The sequence below is a fragment of the Aspergillus japonicus genome (genome assembly GCF_003184785.1).
Source record: "Aspergillus japonicus CBS 114.51 unplaced genomic scaffold BO86scaffold_8, whole genome shotgun sequence".
Taxonomy (NCBI): Eukaryota; Fungi; Ascomycota; class Eurotiomycetes; order Eurotiales; family Aspergillaceae; genus Aspergillus; species Aspergillus japonicus.
In genome coordinates, this window is record NW_020291645.1 from 502,313 (window position 1) to 522,766 (window position 20,454).

General features: G+C 50.1%; 5 protein-coding genes across 5 annotated transcripts; 4 read left to right on the top strand and 1 right to left on the bottom strand.

Moving 5' to 3' along the window:
* Window positions 1–848: 848 nt before the first annotated feature.
* BO86DRAFT_416724 (uncharacterized protein) lies at window positions 849–1,663 on the top strand (the record flags this gene model as incomplete). The annotated part of the gene is made up of 3 exons (XM_025674990.1): window positions 849–1,044; window positions 1,287–1,512; window positions 1,576–1,663. 3 exons carry the CDS (start codon window positions 849–851, stop codon window positions 1,661–1,663), a joined length of 510 nt encoding a protein of 169 aa, XP_025530610.1.
* A 619-nt stretch (window positions 1,664–2,282) lies between these two features.
* BO86DRAFT_386781 (lipase family protein) lies at window positions 2,283–6,305 on the top strand. Its single transcript, XM_025671427.1, has 2 exons — window positions 2,283–2,894; window positions 2,948–6,305. Exons 1-2 carry the CDS (start codon window positions 2,535–2,537, stop codon window positions 6,125–6,127), a joined length of 3,540 nt encoding a protein of 1,179 aa, XP_025530611.1. The 5' UTR covers window positions 2,283–2,534; the 3' UTR covers window positions 6,128–6,305.
* Window positions 6,306–6,819: 514 nt separating this feature from the next.
* On the bottom strand, window positions 6,820–7,192 carry BO86DRAFT_376902 (uncharacterized protein; the record flags this gene model as incomplete). Its single annotated transcript, XM_025670560.1, has 2 exons — window positions 6,820–7,011; window positions 7,076–7,192. 2 exons carry the CDS (start codon window positions 7,190–7,192, stop codon window positions 6,820–6,822), a joined length of 309 nt encoding a protein of 102 aa, XP_025530612.1.
* A 421-nt stretch (window positions 7,193–7,613) lies between these two features.
* BO86DRAFT_376903 (DNA repair ATPase SMC5) lies at window positions 7,614–11,662 on the top strand (the record flags this gene model as incomplete). The annotated part of the gene is made up of 6 exons (XM_025670561.1): window positions 7,614–8,285; window positions 8,353–9,267; window positions 9,315–10,202; window positions 10,263–10,335; window positions 10,391–10,518; window positions 10,571–11,662. 6 exons carry the CDS (start codon window positions 7,614–7,616, stop codon window positions 11,660–11,662), a joined length of 3,768 nt encoding a protein of 1,255 aa, XP_025530613.1.
* Window positions 11,663–14,322: 2,660 nt separating this feature from the next.
* BO86DRAFT_229115 (uncharacterized protein) lies at window positions 14,323–14,952 on the top strand. Its single transcript, XM_025666987.1, has one exon. It carries the CDS (start codon window positions 14,522–14,524, stop codon window positions 14,843–14,845), a length of 324 nt encoding a protein of 107 aa, XP_025530614.1. The 5' UTR covers window positions 14,323–14,521; the 3' UTR covers window positions 14,846–14,952.
* Window positions 14,953–20,454: the final 5,502 nt, after the last annotated feature.

Genomic DNA, 20,454 nt, shown 5'->3' on the forward strand with positions numbered 1-20,454 from the left:
TAAGCAAAGATTGCTTTCCGAAGCCCTGGAACAAAACTTGCACCAAACTTCGAGAGTTCAAATGACTCGAATGAGGAAGATGATGCCAGCCCGATCCAGAGCATGTACTGTACCTAGGAAAGACTGGCCATTGGCTCGTTTTATACGAATGTAGCACGAGTGTTACTCCATTGCATCGATCTTACATTCCATCGAATGCTGTAGACAAGAGAATAGAGTGAACAGTGCTTCAAGCGGCGAAAATAGAGACTCCTGAGCTGTCACACTCATCGGATCCCAGCGGCGTTTCTAGTGATGAAGTTGCTGTCACTCTTACAACCGAGTGTCAACACGCGGGCTTCTGAGCTGGCCCTGGCTGCGCACCCACGGGCCTCTGATATCTGTTTCCATCTCGCACGATAGAGCTCCAATGATGCGGAATGTACACCTCCGGCTGCGATGGACCAATAAACTACTCGGACTATGGTGATAGGTCGACATTCAAGACGTCAAACCGAGAGCCATGATCGAATAAGATGCTCTGAGAAGTGTTGATGACAATTCAGTATGTGGTGCGGTTATCATATATCTGATAGTCAACAATGAGGTTCCTGGATTTTGAAGTGACAAGTTGAACTTTCGTCAAGATCACCCAAGCTTGTTCAAACGAGCTGGAATTCGTTTCAAAGTGGATGAGTCAGTAGCTCGTGCGCGCCATCGATTTAGATTAACATGACATCAAAGATCATCCTGCGTATTTAGCATCATCTCTGCTCTCTTGTCATTTCAAGCAGCGTTGATATAGTTGAGGATCACAGCTTAGGTCGATCTGAGGAATTCAGGCTGAAGTACCATCGCCGTCGCCCAACATGTCTCAAACTTATGGGAACTACCAGTTCGAGATCTACTCTGAAGGAGCCACCTCAGGCGTCACTCCTACCGTCACCACAGATCCTCACCAGCTTGAAGAACAGGCAAAGACGGCTTTGGAATTCAGTAATTTCACATATCTTGCGGGTGGAGTAGGAGAAAAAGCCACGATGGGCAGCAATCAGTTGCCAATTCGTCAATATTAGATGTTAGGTCTATTCTCGTGCAACTTGGATGTCGAATTACTGAAACAGTATCATACTAGAGTCTCAAGTGTTGAGGCAGGTTAGCTGAGGATTCACATATCTTTGGTCATATGCAGGTTGCTCATATCTTATAGATGGAAGACCAGGATATCTCAGTGAATCTTTTCGAAGAGGAATAATCCGATCCTCTTCTTGTGGCGCCTGTTGGTGTGTAATCAATATTCCACGAAGACAAGGAGACCAGACCTGCAGAGACATGTGGGAAGATTGGGGTCCCGTATATCCTTAGCACAGCGAGCAGCAGCTCGATTGCTGATACAGCGAAAGCCAATGGCAACAGAAATCGATGGTTTCAGCTGTTTTGGCCAATGGACGACAATACCACACTTTCCTTGTTGATACGTATAAACGGCTTGGGTGTCCTTCTAATCAATCTGGATATATGGTCACTCGCTTGGTAATCTCCCAACCTGGACAATGCCTATGTGCCATTCATCAAGGGAATAGAAAACGAGATCAGCGTCACCGACCCAGTATTCCGCGCCAAATTTAGAGAGGAATCGGGCTTGAGAATCGAAGAAGACATTATGGGCGCATCGAGATCATGAAGCTCGCGAATATTCTCCGGTGCCCCATACACTTGAGATCAGCTTGGCTTTTGTGCGGAAGAACTTGGAGGGTCCGCCGCTCCTGAAGGGAATTCAGCATGTGGATGATGTAAAGCTTGCCGTGGAGGCGGGATTCGAAAGGGTGCAGGTCTCGTCAAAGCACGCTGTCTAGGAGAAAAAGCAGTTTTGATTGGCGAGCCAGTCATTGACGGGTTGGATAAGGATGGGAAGAAAGGAGCAGAGATTGTCATCAGAGGGCTCTTGGCGGATGTCTAGCAAAACATGGGACTATCGGGGATTCGGTCTATGGCGGAGTGCTACGGAGTACCGCGACAAGATCCGGGGGATGATGGGGCACGCTATGATGTCAGAAAGTCAATCGTAGTCTTAATATTTTCTTGAATGAGAACATACCAGGTGGTACAATGAAGTGTGTTTACTTGTCGAGAGTTTGCGAAGACCGATTAGATCAAGATTGATTGTTTGTTCAAGGCAGAGGTACCTTACAGTACCGGTGTTGCGCTAAGAGGAAGAGCCGGAGGATCACATGTCAATGCCGGCATAACCCCTTAGGAAGTGATTGGTTCTATCATGGATCCATGATTGCTTCTTCCCAGTCGCCACTTGCGCCCAAAATCCAGGTCACAATTCTGGCCTTTTCATCAACCAGGAACCCCTCCCCCCGCGCAAGATTCGATGTTCTGTTCTACCAAAAGAAACTTCTATTAAACTTTAAGTTCCTGCGACAACTGCCGCGCGACTTTCTCTCTTTCTCACCCTTAAGTATTCGACTTTTTGCCCATGGCTGAATCGATTTTAACGGCACATCGGTCAAAGCGGGTCAATTCGACTGCGATTCTGATGGGTTGAGATGTCTAGACTCTTCAGTCTACGGAAAGCATGGAAACGGGATGATATCGAGCAGGCATACGAGCAAGTCGGTCGCGAGGATGACACCCGCCATGTTACAGCCACGTCCGGCTTGCCTCTCCTTCCGAGACCGCTTGCATCTATGGTATCGTTCATGACTCAGTCCACTTCCCTATCTCTCCGGATAGGGTCATTTGTCGGAGGCGCTGCGATAGATGGTGCGAGAACCACGACATTGACCGGGCTGGAGCTCAGCAGAGCAATACTAGAGGGAATTTTGACAAGGGCTGGGCGCGATGTTGTCATCAGGAGCAACGGAGAGTATGGCAAGGCAGAAGCAGAGTCATTACTCGAACGGAGTGTAAGTCGTCGGCATTGTCGTGTTCATACTCATCAGACTGACAGTCGATTTAGCTGGCTACTTTGCATTCCACAATAACCTCGGCATCTTTTTTCGCCGCTGCCTCGTTCCATCTCTCCTCAGCTACACTTTCATCAGCAGCCAACATGTCTCAGTCACTACTTTCCACACTCGATGCAACACTTGGCTCTACTGAATCGTCCAGGGCTATTGCCGCAATCGTGACTCTCTTCCGGAGCGAGCTCAGAGACCTCAACGATTCCGAATTCGGCACTGAACTGCGAGCTGGAAGAATTGGTGTCGCGGATCTGTTGGTTGGCTGTGTTGGATTTGCGCTGCTCCAGCGCTGGGGCCGGAAGAACACAGAACGGCATGCACGTGGAGTCGGGGGTATGGAATCCGTATGGGATGTGGTTATCCTGGACAATGGCGTGAGAGCAGATGTTGTTGGTACACATCAAATGGAACAGCCGAGGGCTGCCATTGATGACCTGCGTGATGAGATGAATCGTTCATCATTCATGAGTACTGGGAACGATGAAGAAGACTTCGATGCTGTACAGCGACCAGCAAGCATTGCTGATACCGCAGAAAGGTCTCACTTCTCTCTTCCCACCGAGAACTCGCATCAAATATCTGACGATGATATCCGCTTGTACATCATGAGACAATTGCCTCAGGGTTGCCGTGCTTCTATAAGGACCGACCTGGTACATGCCAGGACTATCACGGTTGAAGTATTTGATGATGACGTTGGAGAAATAGCTGCTCCACCAGGCACAATGATGGTTGAGGAGAGACACCATGATAGTAATCTTTCCAGATCTTCCATCCAGGGTCAGCTTCCCAAACATACGATGGTCTTCAGGACCGCCTTCACCAGGTCTAACAATGCCGATGTGAGACCAGCCAGTCACCAAGAAAGCATGGCATGGCCGGCGGGTGACGAATGGGAACTTTCCCAGTCGCATCGAAACCTCGGGGATCAGTCGTTCGCCACGATAGGAAACAGTCTTGACGAACCATCAAATGATAGGCTAGTGACCACAGAGCAGCTTTCACCGGATGATCACTTAGAGGATCCCAATACCAGTAAAGCTCGAAGTGTCAACTTGAACCCTGTCAAGCTTGATCGAGGGAACTCAGACCCCTCGTCTCTCGATAAGCGAGCAGCCACATTTAAAGATAGTCCTGCGAAGTCTCCTCTCGCGAGAGGAGCGCAAAGGGTCAAGTCTAGCAATATCAATAAAAGGGATATTGGCAAGCGCCCGTCCACGAAGCCTACTGCAGAGAAAGTAAAATCCTCACCGTCGTCCGAAAACGCGATTCCACAAGGGAGACCGCTCAAGGGAGCAGCAACCGCGCGAAAGACATCAGCACAACAGAGTACTACCAAATCCGACCGCAGCGGGGCTCACGAAGCAGCAGCAGCGACATCACCAAAACGTGGACCATCGTCACCTGTAGCGAACAGAGGTTTGCCCAGAACGCCATTGCAAGAGCATCGTGTGAAGCCCGCGGCTTTTCCAAAGACGGGCCGTTCTGAGGCCCGCGATGGTAGTCACATAGGCAATTCAAGAACGGAGTATTACGCCATACGCGAAAAGTCAGAGGAATCTCTTGTCAACCACACGAAAGCCTATGCTCAAGATCCACCAAACACACGACCCGGGTCCCCTGTCACGAGAAGAACCCATGTGCGTAGTAGCAGTTCTCTGTCACTGACTAGGTCGGAAAGTGATGTGACCATCTACATCAATAAGGATGGCCGTCCCAACTCCTCTATGTTGCACCATCACCCACGAGCCTCATCCCCGAGCATATACTCTCTTGCCACAGCGGGGTCTGAGACATCACTTTTACTCGCTCATCGTCCTCGGAAAAGTGCTTATGATGAGATAGAAGCACTTCAAAGCTTGATCCGGGATGGCACCGTGCCCGGCATCTTCCCTGCAAAGCACTTTGTGCAGAACATCAGACGTTTTTGCAGATTCTCCTCGGCTTCATATGGATCGCATGCCCTGAAAGTCATGGGTGTTCCGCGACTGACTAGTGCACTACCCGCCGAAGAGGTATGTAGCCCGGAACATAGTGATTTCTCTGATCACACAGGCTTGCCAGCTTCCACGATCCTCCTGTCCTCCTTCGTCGACTCTGCAGGTGGCACGAACGCCGCAGGGGAAACGGAAAGCGGTATTCCTCTCGTACACTACCTTTTCCTGGACCATGAATCGAAAGCAGTTGTTCTGACTCTTCGAGGGACATGGGGCTTCGAAGATATTCTGACCGACATGACTTGCGAGTACGATGACCTTGAGTGGCAAGGTAGGAATTGGAAAGTCCACAAAGGAATGCACGCCTCAGCCAAGCGTCTTCTGATGGGGGGAGGCGGCCGAGTCATGTTGACAATCCGAGCTGCACTCGAGGAGTTTCCAGAGTATGGGCTGGTACTGTGTGGACATTCGCTCGGGGGAGGCGTTGCTGCACTCCTTGCAACAATGATTTCTGAACCCAGCAGTGATGCTTTTGGGGCATCATTTACGACCACTTCCTATCAGACCACGAACATGGGTTCATCTGATAGCGACGAACAGTCCTTTGGCAAGGCCTTCTTTGTGCCCCCCGGCCGGCCTATTCATGTCTATGCATACGGTCCTCCCGCGACAATGTCGCCTTTCCTGCGTCGCGCAACGCGGGGATTGATCACTACCATCGTTAATGATCAAGATGTGGTTCCTTGTCTCTCGCTCGGCATTTTGCATGATATGCATACAGTAGCTGTAGCGTTCAAGGGTGACATTGCTGGCGCTCGCTCCCATGTGGGATTTCGAGTTTGGGAAGGCCTCAGGCAAAGCATTGTGAACAAGTTCTACGTCAACGAGCCGCCTATCCTCACACACGCCGGTCATGGCGTAGGAGAAGATGCGTGGGCATGGAATACATTGAAGACGCTTCGTGAGGAAATGAGTGCGCCCAAACTGTTACCACCTGGTGAGGTGTTTTTGGTGGAAACAATGAGGGTTTTGCAGCGAAACGCTTTCACATCTGAAGTGAGCAGTGATGGCCACCCAGTGTTAGGTCGGCCTGCAACCAGAGCACAGCTGACATTTGTTCGAGATGTTGAAGCCTCTTTTGGAGAACTCAGGTTTGGCTCAGGAATGTTCAGTGACCACAACCCAGCAAGATATGAAGCAAGTCTTGCTGCACTTGCCCGGGGAATTTTGGATGAGTGATAATTTTTTGACCTTATGCCTACAACATAAAGTGGTGCTTATATGATCATGTATTAATGGAGCCTCGAGATACCGGTTCCGTTTGGTCTTCTTTGTTCTTTGCTAGGTAGTGGACGGGAGAAGAGTGATCATGTACAGTCGAATACTAATTTTGGAATAAACCCTGCAATCTCATGATATCGCAGCTTCAAATGTTTAGTTTCCACAATATTCGAGACTCTCCCGTAAGCCCGTAAGATGCTCAAGAGCAGCCCTGACAATGCCACCCATGGCATGAGAGCCGACATTGAATACAAGAATTGCATGGCTCAACTTGTATTCAGCGAACGATGAATAGCTGGTCCGAGGTTGGTCTCTTCAGTTCATCTTGTGTTCGATTCCCACTCAGAGCATCTCTTCTCTATTTGGAGACTGTTCGTTCACGCATGTCTTTGTATAGTTAAGACAGCTCTGAAGTCACCAACAGGGGCCTGGCGAAATTCGCTCACCGCACCGCCCCCGACGTAAGGGAAGATACAGACAGCCCAGAAGGATCCTGCGCCATAGGGCTCCGCATGAGGTGACGATCAACCGCCCGAACATTGGTCACTTGAATGCCAGTCATTGATATAAGGCTAGCAAGTAGTAATCGAGTGAAGACACTGGGTGGTGATATTATCCTTTGGAGCTCGCATTCTTTCTTACTCGACTCTTCACCTATTATGAGGCGGCTCCTTCTTCGGCTCACTGGGTTGTTTCCGAGTTCTTTCTTCGATTTTAGCTTCCAGATTCTGAAGCTGCTTTTCCACGAGTTCCTTTTTGGCCATCAAGTTTTCTCGCATGCCTCGGAGCCCGGTGATTCGCTCATCGATCGTCGGCTCAAGTGCCTTTTGTTCTTGGACTTTCTGCAGATGAAAGAGATCATTAACAAAGAGATTTCCATGATCGAGATGGAGTCAGAGACCATACCTGTTGGAATTGGTGTTGAGATTTCTGTGAGGCGCCAAAAAGAGTACCGGAAATAGTGATACAAATCACGGCGCCTGCTAGGGTAGCTCGTGGGATATCTTTCGGCAAGCGAAACATGTTGAAGCTTCGAGCACTTTCACACTTTGCGCTAAAAAGGAGTTGCGATTGACTTCGCCGTCGATTGGTGAACAAAGCTGTCGCAAAAACCCACGAAATCACGAAGAAGAGGGGGGCGAAGGCGGAGGATAGCAGGTCGATACAACAAAGAGCTCCGAAGTCCCCGACCGGCGGAAGGGTGTCAAAGGTCGACGCTAAACTCAAACGGGGCTAGATGGGCAGGTCCAGAGTTTCTTTGTTCCCCTCCAACTCGCGTCGCGTCCGCCCGCGTGCCCAGACTGTATCTTTCTTTATCACCGTTCCCATATCACTAAGGCGGTGTCAACAATCAAAGCTTCCTTTCCTCCCTTCTTCCCCCCTCCCCCCCCGCCCCTCCAAATGCGCCGGTGGTAATCGCACGGCGTGCTCGCCATTTATCGAAATGCCTTCCGGACGGTCCGTTCCTCGCCGTCGCACCCGGTCGGAAGAGGAGGACGAAAGCGATGATGCGTCCTCTTCCTCCGGATCGCCTCCAAACAATTCAAAAGCTCGATCCTCAAACCCGAATAAGCGCCGCAGACTAAGCAAGGACGATAACGATCAGCCTGATGAGGACTCCGAACGCTCTGCCAGTGAATCAGGCGACGACTCAGGAGCCGAATCATCCTCCTCGGACTCAGCTACCGTAAAGCCGACTCCCCGAAACTCCAACACGAGCCAGCGCTCTAAATCGAGCACACAAACCGCTCGACAGAGTCAAGAAGGACCAGAGGACGCTTCCAGCGAGGAAGAGGATGACTCCGATGGATCTGAGGCAGCGGGAGATGGTATTGAGGGCGATAGCGTACCAGATCCCACTCAGGCCGGCGGCGCGGATGGTACCCAATCTCCTGAGACCAGTGCAAATGAATCGCAACCTGCCGATTTGAACGAGACGACACCAGAAGGCTACAAACCCGGCGCCATCGTTCGCATCAAAGTCACCGATTTTGTCACTTATACATCGGCGGAATTCTACCCAGGCCCGAAACTGAATATGGTCATCGGACCCAATGGGACTGGAAAAAGTACACTTGTCTGTGCGATATGCTTAGGACTAGGATGGGGACCGCAGGTACGAACAACTATTATGAAATCTCTCCATTGCTTATGGGCGTTTCTAATCAGCCTCTACTTCTTAGCACCTCGGGCGCGCCAAGGATCCTGGCGAATTCGTCAAGCACGGCTGTCGAGAAGCTATCATCGAGATCGAGCTTGCAGGCGGAAAGCGCTTTCGTCGCAACCCCGTAGTGTCTCGGACCATCAAACGCGATGGCAACAAAAGCACCTTCACGGTCAACGGGAAGCAGGCTTCCCGTCAGCAAGTGCTGAAACTCGCCCAGTCCTTCGCCATTCAGATTGATAACCTTTGCCAATTCCTTCCGCAAGACAAGGTCAGCGAATTCGCCGCTCTCACGCCCATCGAACTCCTCAACTCGACACAGAGAGCTGCGGCGGGTGACGAAATGGTCGAGTGGCATGAGAACCTCAAAAGTCTGAGAGCTGAACAGAAAAAGCTGCAGGCAGACAATCAGGGCGATAGAGATCTTCTAGCGAACCTTGAGGACCGACAAGAGATGCAGAGAGCTGATGTGGAACGGATGCGCCAGAGAGCTCAGATCAAGCGAAAGATTGAGATGCTGGAAATTGCTCGCCCGGTCACGCAGTACACGGAGCTTCATACCCAGTTCAATGAAATGAAAAGAGAGCGTGATGTGAAGAATCAAGAATTGGCGGGTCTTGAAAGAGAGCTTGAACCTGCTTTGAGGTCCCTGAATGAGAGGCAGGACTACTGTGTTAAACTGGATGATGTCATAAAGCACAGAACGCAGGCCTTCGAGACTGCGGAAAAGAAGGCCTCCACTGCTGCTGCGAAGATTGAGCAATTCGAAGCGCAGTTCAAGGATCTGGATGACCAAGCTGAAGCTGAGAAGAGAAGTGGGCAGAGTCACAGGCAGAACATCAGCAAGATTCAGCAGAATTTGAACAAACTCCGGCGTTCTTTGCAAGAGGAAGAGCCTGCAGCTTTGGATTTGGACTCCTACAACGAGAGAATTGTGAGTATGCTGAGGCAAATCTAGGCTCACTTGCTAATATCAAATAGCGGGAGAAACGAACGGAGATCAGAGAAATCGAGGCGCAGGCAAACAAACTCAAAGAAGAGAGACGGCCTCTTCTAGAAGCACACAAGCATGCAGCGGATCAGATAAGGGAGGCAGAGGGACAGCTCAAGAATCTCGATTCTCAAGCTGGCCAGCAGGAATCAAAGCTTGAACGCATATCTTCGGATTCTGTCAAAGCTTACCGATGGCTACAGGAGAATCAGGGCCGGTTTGAGAAAGAGGTCTTCGGGCCTCCAACTCTCACCTGTTCAGTCAAGGACCCTGCTTACGCCCACGCTGTCGAATCGTTGCTACAACGCACGGATTTCACTGCATTCACTACGCAAACCCGAAATGACTTCAGGACGTTGCAGAAAGCCCTGGTTGAGCAGAGGCTCTCAGACATCAGTATTCGTACCTGCTCTATTCCCCTAGATAGTCTTCGCCCATCCATCCCCGATCAGCAACTCAGGGGTCTTGGATTTGATGGATGGGCCAAAGACTTCTTGAGCGGACCGGACCCTGTGGTAGCCATGCTGTGTAGCGAAAATCGCTTGCATCAAACACCTATAAGTCTTCGGGATATCAGCGATGAGGAGTTCACGCAGATGCAGAATGGACCCATAAGCTCCTGGGTGGCCGGGAAGCAAACCTATGCTGTGGTCCGGCGACGGGAGTATGGTCCCAGTGCAACTTCCACTCGAGTGAGACCGGTCAAACCCGCAAAGATTTGGACTTCGCAGCCGGTGGATGAATCTGTGAAGGAAGACATAGTGCGGAGGATTAAAGCACTCGAAGATGAGGCAAGCGAGCTACAGGAGAGGATGAATGGTGATAGAGCCAGACTCGCTCAGCTAGGTAAACGATATGAGGATATTGATAACGAGAGGGTAAGCAGTAACATCGTGCGTTTTGCTACTACCTTCAGTGCTGATTTTGGCCTCGTACAGAGACAACTCGAGCAGGAGAAAGGCGAGAAGCAAACGGCACTTACAAACTGGAGAGCGATTCCGGAGAGAATTAGTAAGTAAAGACACGTGCGAGATCGGTGCTGGTTAAGATGCTAATTCGATTAAAGACCAGGAGGAACGCAAACAGAGGGAGATCCAGGGAATGATTGATGAGGTGAGGTCGAGGGTCAAGGGAATCCGCGACCAACAAGCCCAAGTATCGATCAAAAAGGCCGAGACTGCTATCGAATATGCGGTAGGTTTCGAGACGACCCTCGAAAATGCACAGCATTGCTAATAGGCGGCAGACTGCGGTCAATGTTCTCCATCGACTACACGAAGAACTCATCAAAATCAAGATCCGACACATCGAAGGCATCTCCGATCTCGAGGCTCTCAGGGCGCGCAACGTGCAGCACCAGGAGAGGCTGAATGCAAAGCGCGACGAAGTGAAGGCTGCCCAGCAGCAGATTAAGGATACCACGGAACGAATGAAGAAGCTGTACAAGGAAGCGCAAAAGATCCTGGCAAACGCTAGCAGACAACCCGATCTAGCTGAATTTATCCCCACGCTGGCCAACCACACCACCGATCAGCTCGATGCGGACATCGATGCCGAGAAGGCACGCCTCGAGCTCACCCACGGTGGCAACAGCGGCGTAATCAAGGAGTTCGAGGAACGGGCTCGTCAAATCGACAAGCTGCGCAGCAAGCTCTCCGATTTCGACAACAAGCTTGCGGACTACAACCACGCGATCAACGAGATTCGCGGCAAGTGGGAGCCCAAGCTCGATCGCATCATCAAGAGCATCAGCGATGCCTTCTCCGACTCCTTTGCTCGCATTGGCTGTGCCGGCCAGGTCACTCTGGACAAGGCCGAGGAGGAAACCGGCCCCCACGGCGAGGCGGCCGACACGGACTTCGACCAGTGGTCGATCCAGATTCACGTGAAGTTCCGCGAGCATGAGAACCTGTCCCTGCTGGACGCCCACCGGCAGTCCGGCGGCGAACGAGCCGTCAGCACGATCTTCTACCTCATGGCACTCCAGTCGCTGTCCGCCTCGCCGTTCCGCGTCGTCGACGAGATCAACCAGGGTATGGACCCCCGGAACGAGCGCATGGTCCACGGGCGCCTGGTCGACATCGCCTGCGCTCCGTCTGAAAGCGGCGGCGGCGGCCAGTACTTCTTGATCACCCCCAAGCTCCTGAGTGGATTGACCTACAAGCCTGGCATGCGGGTTCTTTGCATCTACAGCGGAGAGCACATGCCCGAAGACTACAACGTCCTTAGCTTCGGCGAGGCGATTAACAAGATGAGAGCCGTGGCCGGCCGTACTAAGGGCAAGGGAAGGGCGATCGACGGGGTCCGAAGCAATGGGGACGTCGGAGTCTACGGTTGAATTATCCAAAACGCTTCACTTCGTTCCCGTCTGTGGCTTGTATGTTTGGATAGGGGGGTTTCTTACATCGTTTCTTGCGGGAGTTTGACTCACTTGTGATACCTTTGTTTTATTTGGGTAGGTCAACGTTACGAAGCTGGGAAGAGGCTATGATGGATATTCTAGCAGAGGGCAATCTTGCTTATTTTCGGATGTACATGACAAAACATAAGAGAAAGGTGGGACTCAAAACAGGGACCTTGCATAATTGTTGCCATTTGCAGAACCAAAAACTAGTTACCCTCAAAGAGTTCTTCTTCCTAGGGAAACTAGGAGGAGCTTTATCACAGGGATGTAAGCTCGCTAGCTACATCATGGGATCCGAGACTACATTCCGCTGCCGACCTGTAAGATCTATACATGCTTGAATGCGGTCAAGAAGTATCAGGGCATAGAAACCGTTTATCTAGGACGATATACTCCCGTACTCAACCTCTTTCTCCTTCCTCACCCTCCTCAAAGCCTTGAATGAGCACCTAGTAACAAGCCAGGCTCGTAAGAATCAAACTGAGTTCTCATCTCTCCCAATTCTGTCGTTGATCTTCTCGGGCAATAGTCGAGACTAATCACACAAGTCGTCTTTTCGACTCACCCTATCTGACAGGTTCCATGGTGTATGGAATTGTTCTGATGTTCCAGACTCGCTACAGTCACAGTTTGAATTTATCCCTTTGAGTCCACATGGGACGTGCTCTCTAGCAGATGTCGAGATGGGAAGGATAAACCCTCCCCGCGCACACAGAATACAACGATACAACAACAGGGAAAAGGATTTGGAATTCCAGGTTTTCCAGAAAGCACTTTTCCAACCGGCCTGGCTTAGCACCGGGGTTATCCCTGCATATCGGCAAGTGTATACATGCCTGCACAGATGTGATTGCGTAGAGCCTTTGAAAAGAAGAAGAAGATGCATACTGTAGACATGCTTTCATTCCTTCTCCTTTTCCTTGTCCATCGGTTCATAGGGGATTCTACATTGCCGTTTCTCGTCAAGCTTTAGGCTGTGTTGAATCAATACACGCGTCTAACCGGGTCTTTTCCCATCAGCTGCACGATGCCTGTTATTGTTATTCGGCAGATGTATACTGTGAGTATATCCCCAAATACTATACCTCCCCACATGGTATGCACATGACAAGCCAGTGATCACCAATAACATTATATCTCGATCGGAAAAGGAGGATTGGCACAGCCCAGCCGCAACCGCTCCATCGAGATGCACAACTACATCATTATTATTATATCCTCTCGCTCAGCATCTCCCAATTGATCATCCGGTGAACAACAGCAAAGCAAAAAAGTAAGAGCTTGCAGAAGACCATCAGGAAAGATCATCAGCCATCCCACATCGTCCAGCCTGATCGCCTCCCTCCCGGCGCATCAGATTTAACTTTTCTGGTTGCTGCTTCATGCACCTAAAAAAATTGCCCGGATCGAAAAGACGGCAATTGCATTATAAAACCAAGCCAAATTGTCATTCAATGTTTCCATTCGGCCTGAAGGGTATGAGCACAGACTGGACTGGAGTATAACAGACAGAGTTTTTGGGATCCCCGCAGTGGGACTACAGTACATGTTATTTGACGATGTCAGTCATCACTTGCTATGTTGAATTCTTCCCCTTCTATCCACTGTATTACATATCTCCATTTAATAAGGATCTGTATGCGATAGCTCAGTCTTAGTGTGAATTGGTAGGTAACTTAGCCAATACAATTCCTAGATAGAGTGACAAAGTCCCCAGCAAGATCAAGCGAAGACAAACCAGGCGAAAGCAGGCCCCGAGGATGATCACCCGGGGATGATTGGTGATCTGATCGCCCATCTATTTCTTTTTTTCCAACTGTCGTTTCCCCCGCATCATCCACTGTCCATGCACTTTCTCTTCTTACCTTACCTATAGCATGAGTACAACCCGATAAATGCTTTTTGGTTCGGCGGGTTTGGACCCAATTTTCCAATCTTCTGGTCTTCTTTTCTTTCTTCTTTTTTAAAACTATTGATAGGATTTGACAAATCCCCAGCTGTAGGTTCCCGTCAGAAGTGTCGGGAAATTCCGCTGTGGTGATTCAAATAATCCATCCATCATCAATTTGTGTCTTGCACTGCATGCATGCATGCATGCGTTGATCCATCACCAAGGAAAAGGGTAATCAAATGCGATCAAGTAATACAAATAAATCAGTGAGACAGAGCAGAAGGCACGCAAAAAGGAAGTGATCTCTGCAAAGCAGAAGAAGCAAACAAAAGGCGGGAGCAGATGATGAAGAAACATACTACCCACATCGATGCAACAATAGCTACTATTACTACCTACTCAAGAGTAAACAATCCCAACCAACCCAACAACCAACCAACCAGTCCGCCTATGATGATGATGATGATGATGCAAGTCACCTTTCTTCACCTGCAAGTCCGTTAGTGAAACAACCTCCATTCACACTCTAATGTTCATCCACAGCCACAGCCGTGGAGAAAAGCATCCACGTAGTATAGTGGTTACAGATGACTTCCCAACAAGCAAAAAGCAAACCTGAATTTGAAGGAACCGTTGTCGAGTTACTGGAAAACCAGAAGGCGCACGCATATTGGATTCCAACCTCGACCAGTCCAACCCGCGCCCCGCCGTCGGAATTGCAACCAAAACCCTCGCCTGCACTCAGTGCTTGAACCTATCCCTATCCCAAACCCCATACCTATAGAATCATCCAATTTCCTCGAATAGACTCTCGTCTAGAGCCGCGGAGGGGCGTTAAGTTTTCTGTTCTGTCTCGTGCATGCTGCTGCAGCAGCAGCAGAAGATTATCAAAAATCTGGAGGATGATATCAGAAGTTCAACAGTCCCCCGGGGCCCGGCCCCAGCCCCGGCCCCAGGGCCTGCAGGTAGTAGTTACAGTACATCCATACTCATACGTCCGGTGTATGTGCTGGCTATACAGTAGTCTGAGTCCTGTACTCCGTCCTCCAGTCCGAAATCCACCAGAATCAAGCGCGGATCGACACGACCATCGCCTCGATCGGGTGTGCGGGGAGAAATCCGTGATTGGTGCAATATTCTGCGAAGAAGAATCTTTGTTCACCTATACCCTCCAAAGCCATCCCGCCCCGTTGGGAAACCATGCTCCTCCAAGAATGATTTCATGATCGCGTACCCGTCTGCAGTGCAAATCTCATGCGTTTCTGTCAGGGAAAGGGGCAAAGAGGAGGGGGCGGGCGATCCGGAGTCGCCGAGATTGAGGGGGAGACAGATGACCAAGGACGGGGTAATGGATGAGGGGAATACTCGAGTACTGTACTCCATACATTGAAGCAGGTGGTTACTAGTACTTGAGTACTTGGTGATAGGGCTAAACGATAAATGTGGAGATTTGTGGAGGACTTCTATACTTCATACATAGTATATGTTCGTTTAGAGTTGGTTGTTGTGTTGAGTTCTGACGGTCTGGGTTTCACGGTAGGTCAGTCCTGGGTTGAGAAATCTTTTCCATACAATGGGTTTCGTAAGGTGGGCATTTTGACGTCGAGGTGGTGGTCTTGATGTCGTGGTAAGAACTAGGTCTACTTCAGACTTTGCTGATGATGTACTGTACAGTCAATCCCCCTCCCGTCCTCTCTACCTCGTTGTAAAACTACACCGACCAGAGCAGAATATTCTAGTTCGTGGCAAACTTCTGGCTTGCGTCGTACGCAGCTTTGTACTCATACCGAATCCTATGATATAGTTCTTACTGATTGACGGCTTATCCACCAACCAACCAATCTGTCCATATATTGGGGGAACGAAACGGGAGAAGGGAAGGGGGGGGGGGGGGGCAAGGGCTATAGTATGTCTCGAGTATAGAGGCATAACTTAACACCTCAAGATAGTACGTGTAGCAAGGGCCAGCCTCAGCCCCCTTCCCCCAGCCAACGTGGCGAGCCCCAGAGGAGAGTTATCTCCGTCAAACTCAACGAACCGTCTCCCGTGCGGAATGGGAGGTTGTCATCACGTTTCCAAGGTAAAGACTGAGGTCGGGACAGTGATCGATGAGCGGCGCATGCCGTGCATGCTGTCTAGAGCCTGGCCAGAGGAAAAATTAACTTCAACCACAACAAGGGCCAGTTCTTGTTTTTGGACTGACCTGCCTTGTCAGTCAGAAACAGTGTGCAGTGCTTCCATGACGTGAAGTCGGATTGTTTTGCTGGGGGGGGGGCGATGTTCAAAGCGCATGCATGGACCGGACTGGACGAGACTAGATGTTGGTCGATATGGCGCCACCGTGACCCTGCTTCCCGGGAGGTCAACGATAATCAAGGCACTGGTACGACGAAAACCCGGAGTCTCGGGTCCGTCTAGATGGGGGAGGTCCATCTATCTGCCCACGGCAGTATCTACTCCGTACCCTTGTCGACAAGGCGAGGAACGGTTGGAGGGTGACGGTGGGAGGGGCCCGATCCGATGGGGGGAGAGGACGGGGGGAGAACAAGATGATTCTTACACCAAACCGAAAGACTTGGTCACTGCTGGCATTGTCCTCCTCCTCCTCCTCCTCCTCCTCCTCCTTCTCCTCCCCTCCACCGCGTCATGGGCTGGCTGGCTGGCTGGCTGGCTATCATGAACCCGGAAAGGTGGATCAGCCAACGATCATGGAATTGGCTAGTCGAGGCGAGCAGATGGCAATCCCAACATGGTTTAGTCGTGGATTTTAGTACCAACGGCCTGCCCCCCTTTCCCCTCCCTCCTCTCCCCTCTTTGTGTTTAGACAGACAGAGAAACGATCGATAAGCGAGGACACTAACTGTGGTAGTAGTCTAGCACGAGGAGAAACAAAGGAGGAGAGAGGGGGCTTGCTTTAGTCTAAGAACCAGATAGGGTAAAAAGATAACGGCGGGAATCTTTATTGAGTAGGTCAACAAATTCGACATGGAATAAATTGGAAATGGTAATAGCCCGCTGCCCCGTCACAATGGCACAGGCAGGCGTAAGCTGCAACCAAAGAAGCCCGCCGTCACCACCGGTCTGTTACCCGCTCTCTCTGTCTCTCTCCACTTCTGGAGTTACTCGGTGTTGCGTTACGTAGCGAAGCGATGTCACTTTTCTTGTTGCCCTCGTCGCTAGATACAACGTCGGAGTAGAGGAGGGTTACAGTGAGTGAGTTAGCGGACGATCCCACCTCCCATCCCTCTTCCTTCCATGGACTGGACGACAGCGACACGGGACCCTGAGCCAATGCAGGCAACCCGGTCGATCAAGGACCAGGCAAAAGCCAACCTCATGCAGCGAGGATCGAAGGAAGCGCGGCCGATTGTAGCCGTGGTGGATGTATGCTTAGGGAAAAGTTACTCCGAAGACGGACGTGCACAAGCAACGCACACGTCTACATACCCAGACTTGCATTCCTCCCGTAGACATATTGACGCTGAACAGCTGCAGACCTCAAAAACGAGTGAAACGCATGTCCTGCACCGGTTAACCCGACCTGGAGAGTAGCTAAGTATACGTATGCGAGGAGAAAACCAGCCATGCAGAGTGTGCAGAGACACACCGGCGGTCAAAGGAGGCTGAAACAGCCCATATGCGCTCTCTCAGTCACATCTCCCTTCTCTCTCTCTCTCTCTCTCTCACCACAAGGGCGGTTACTTAAGTCTGACTAACAATGAGTCATCAAAAGAAAGCCATTGCACCGAACAGAAGACAAGGTCCCCCGGACCAACCATGGCTTGTAGTTGGCTTGCTCGTTTGCGTGCAACTTGAGCACCACCCAAGATCATCCTATGAGGGCCTTTTTCTGCGCTGCCGGAGATGAGAATCTTCTGCAGGTGGGATGGAACTGTACAGAGTATAATCCTCCTTTTTCCTGCGCCTGTGGCTGCGGTGCATCGACAGGCGAGATGACGAGGGTTTTGCAGCAGCAGCAGACATTCGTTGATTAGATGTCCGATGTCGTTGACTCTGCAGCCGCTTGCCGCCGTGAGATGAGCTATTCAAAGCCTCTAACGATCATCTGACAATCGTCTTGTGATGAGTACAATGCACAACCTCAAGGCGCAGGCACAGCTACACATCTGTCTCTCTTGATTCCACAGTCCTAGGGGAAGACTGTTCCGCAATGTCACGGGAAAGAAGTGATCCAGCCAGGGAGCATTATACTAAGGTAGTCACAACTTCATCCTGTACCAGGAGATGATAGGAAGAAGGAAGGATATCTTTGCCACTCTGCAATACGATCGAAACAAGCCAATTCGGGTGGTGACCACTACTCGCAAGATCTCTTCCCTTTTCCCACAGTAAGCTGCCGCCACTCCGATATGTTGCCTAATGCGGAGACAACACCCTTCATCTCTCGCTTCTGCTGTTCCGCTGAGACGAACTGGCCTACCTCAACAAGGTCTTCGCATTCGCCTTCGTTCTCGTGAAAGACGGCAACACAGTGAAAGTCTTGCTGCGATCTTTCAGCCTTCCCATAAGATATAGAGTACAAGAGGCGAAAAACGCGGTAGAAAGAGGAGGGGGGGGAGGGGCGAGGTTCTACTGCGTACACGGTTGAAGCACCCACTTCGCGGCAGTTGAATACGTAGTAATGGGTTATGCCCTAGTGAAGTCAAGAACTAAGGCCCTTCCTGGCCGTTCAGAAGGTGGATGGCCGAGAATAGACGGTAGTTAGACAAGGACTTAGGTAAACATCATAAGGCTCATTATGGATGAGACCTGACTCGGAAAAAAAAAAATAAGAAATGGCAGGAGACACGAGAGAGTTGAGAGGGGGGGACGTGGCTGGAAAATGATGTACGTCCTAATTTGGTCCGCAAAGTCCCGTGTCGATCCTTTTCGCAGAGAAAGAAAAATAAATAAAAAAGAAAAGGTAGGAATCAAAGGTGGTCCCCTCCAAGCTGGAGGCGACAATTCAGTCCCAGGTCGTATTGGCAGGCCAAATCCAGGTAGAGAGAGGTAAGCACAGGAGTAATAACAGGGTTCATTATCCATTAGGATACTCCGTAATTTAATTTCATTTCTCCCTCTCTCTTTCTGTTGTAATTTGCCTTCAGCCGAGTCGAAGCCGATGGGAGGAGGGGGGGGGGGGGTTGGAAAACTAAGCCCAAATCAGCTAGTCAGGTTCCTTCAATCCTCGGTCATAAACCTTTTTCTGGAGAAGTTTTCTGGGTCTTCCACGGGGCATCACTAGTCCTCTCTGGGTAAGGCTCCGGCATGCCACGCCGGAGATCTGTTCGTCATTGTTTGGTAGCAGCTGGGGCCCGCTTTACCGGACAGGGTAATGGAAACGACCGGGGTGTGTGGGAAGTTGTCCACAAGGGGGAGAGGGGGGGGGTCGATCATACATGACATTTTTCTTGGAGAAGAGGTTATGTAGAGTTTAAAACAAAAAGGAAGTAACTTGCTGCACATCACTACATCTAGACCGTTCTCACCCCCTCTAGGATTGTTTATGAAGTACGAGTAACTCATCATAAACCAAATAAAAAAAGGGGAGGAGAAAAAGACGAACAATTCCGCCGAAAAAGTAAAAATTCCAGCTGACAGGCGGACACAACTGGCACACAAGTGTATGCGGTAAAGGTACTCCATGTGTGTCTAATACCCGGCGCGAAGGATGATCGACTCGTCCCTTCCCCTCCCTAGCACCCGAGAAGGAATGTAATTTCCGTAACTCCCGTGGACTACTGGGAGTTCGACGTACCATGTAAGATCTTCGCCAATCATCCTTCGGCATAATCCTTGTCTCGATACTCGATCGGAAAGAGTGGGTGGGAACGACATACTCATACTCAGTAATCTCGAGTAAAACCAGAAAAATTAATAAGATAAAATGAACAGAAGAGGTTGAAGCTACGGTCACCGCACTTTACCCAGGGCTAGAACCATTTGCGATTGTGTGTCCCTGATCCATGACTATCTGAGACTCTTTCTCCGATCCTGATTTAGTTCGTTGGCAGCTAGCTATGCTTAACATTGATATTATCACGATCTGCTGACATTCGACCGACTTGCGATAACTCAGCAACGGAATACACTCCTCAATCAGGTCCGAATCACAACCTAACTATAGTCTATAGTATATCAACTTATGACCTAACAGCTTTCTTTCTTTACCCCCTCCCTTCCCAAACTTCAATTCAACAAACTTTTCCCAACAATTGGTTCATAATTCTCCGATCTATACCTACCTTACTTTCCAGGAACCCAATCCTTTTTGGACGCACATAGAGCGTATGTATGTACATCAACCACCACTTTCCTCACCACCACATCGGAATCCGATCAAGTATCCACATATCCAGAACAATGAAACATCAACTTTCGGTTCTCCGCTCTCGCTCTCTCTCTGTCTCTCTCTTTTGCAATCCCAATAATCAGCCATAGCACAGCACATATGCTTCGGCATGATAGAAAGGAAAACCACCACCCACTCACCCACTCACCACAAATTTGATTTCACCCTTCACCAATAACAAGCTGCCATTTCCCGCGGGTGGGATTTAAAGTTTCCATTGACGTGTCAAAGTGAACCTTGTATGGAAACCTAGTCTTGAGGGCACGCAGGTTTTTGGGGAGGGCGTGTCTCCGTTGTGGTGTGGACTTTGTTCGTTCGCCCCCTCATCCTTACTACGGCGTAGGTAACTACTGTATGGGGGTTTCTTCAGCTGAAATACTATGTAGTATAGGGGCTCTGCTTGTAGACCGAGGTCGGCTGTTTGTTTTGTTTCTCTCGCCTTTTTTTTTGAGTATGTAATCATCATAATAGCATTTCCGGGGG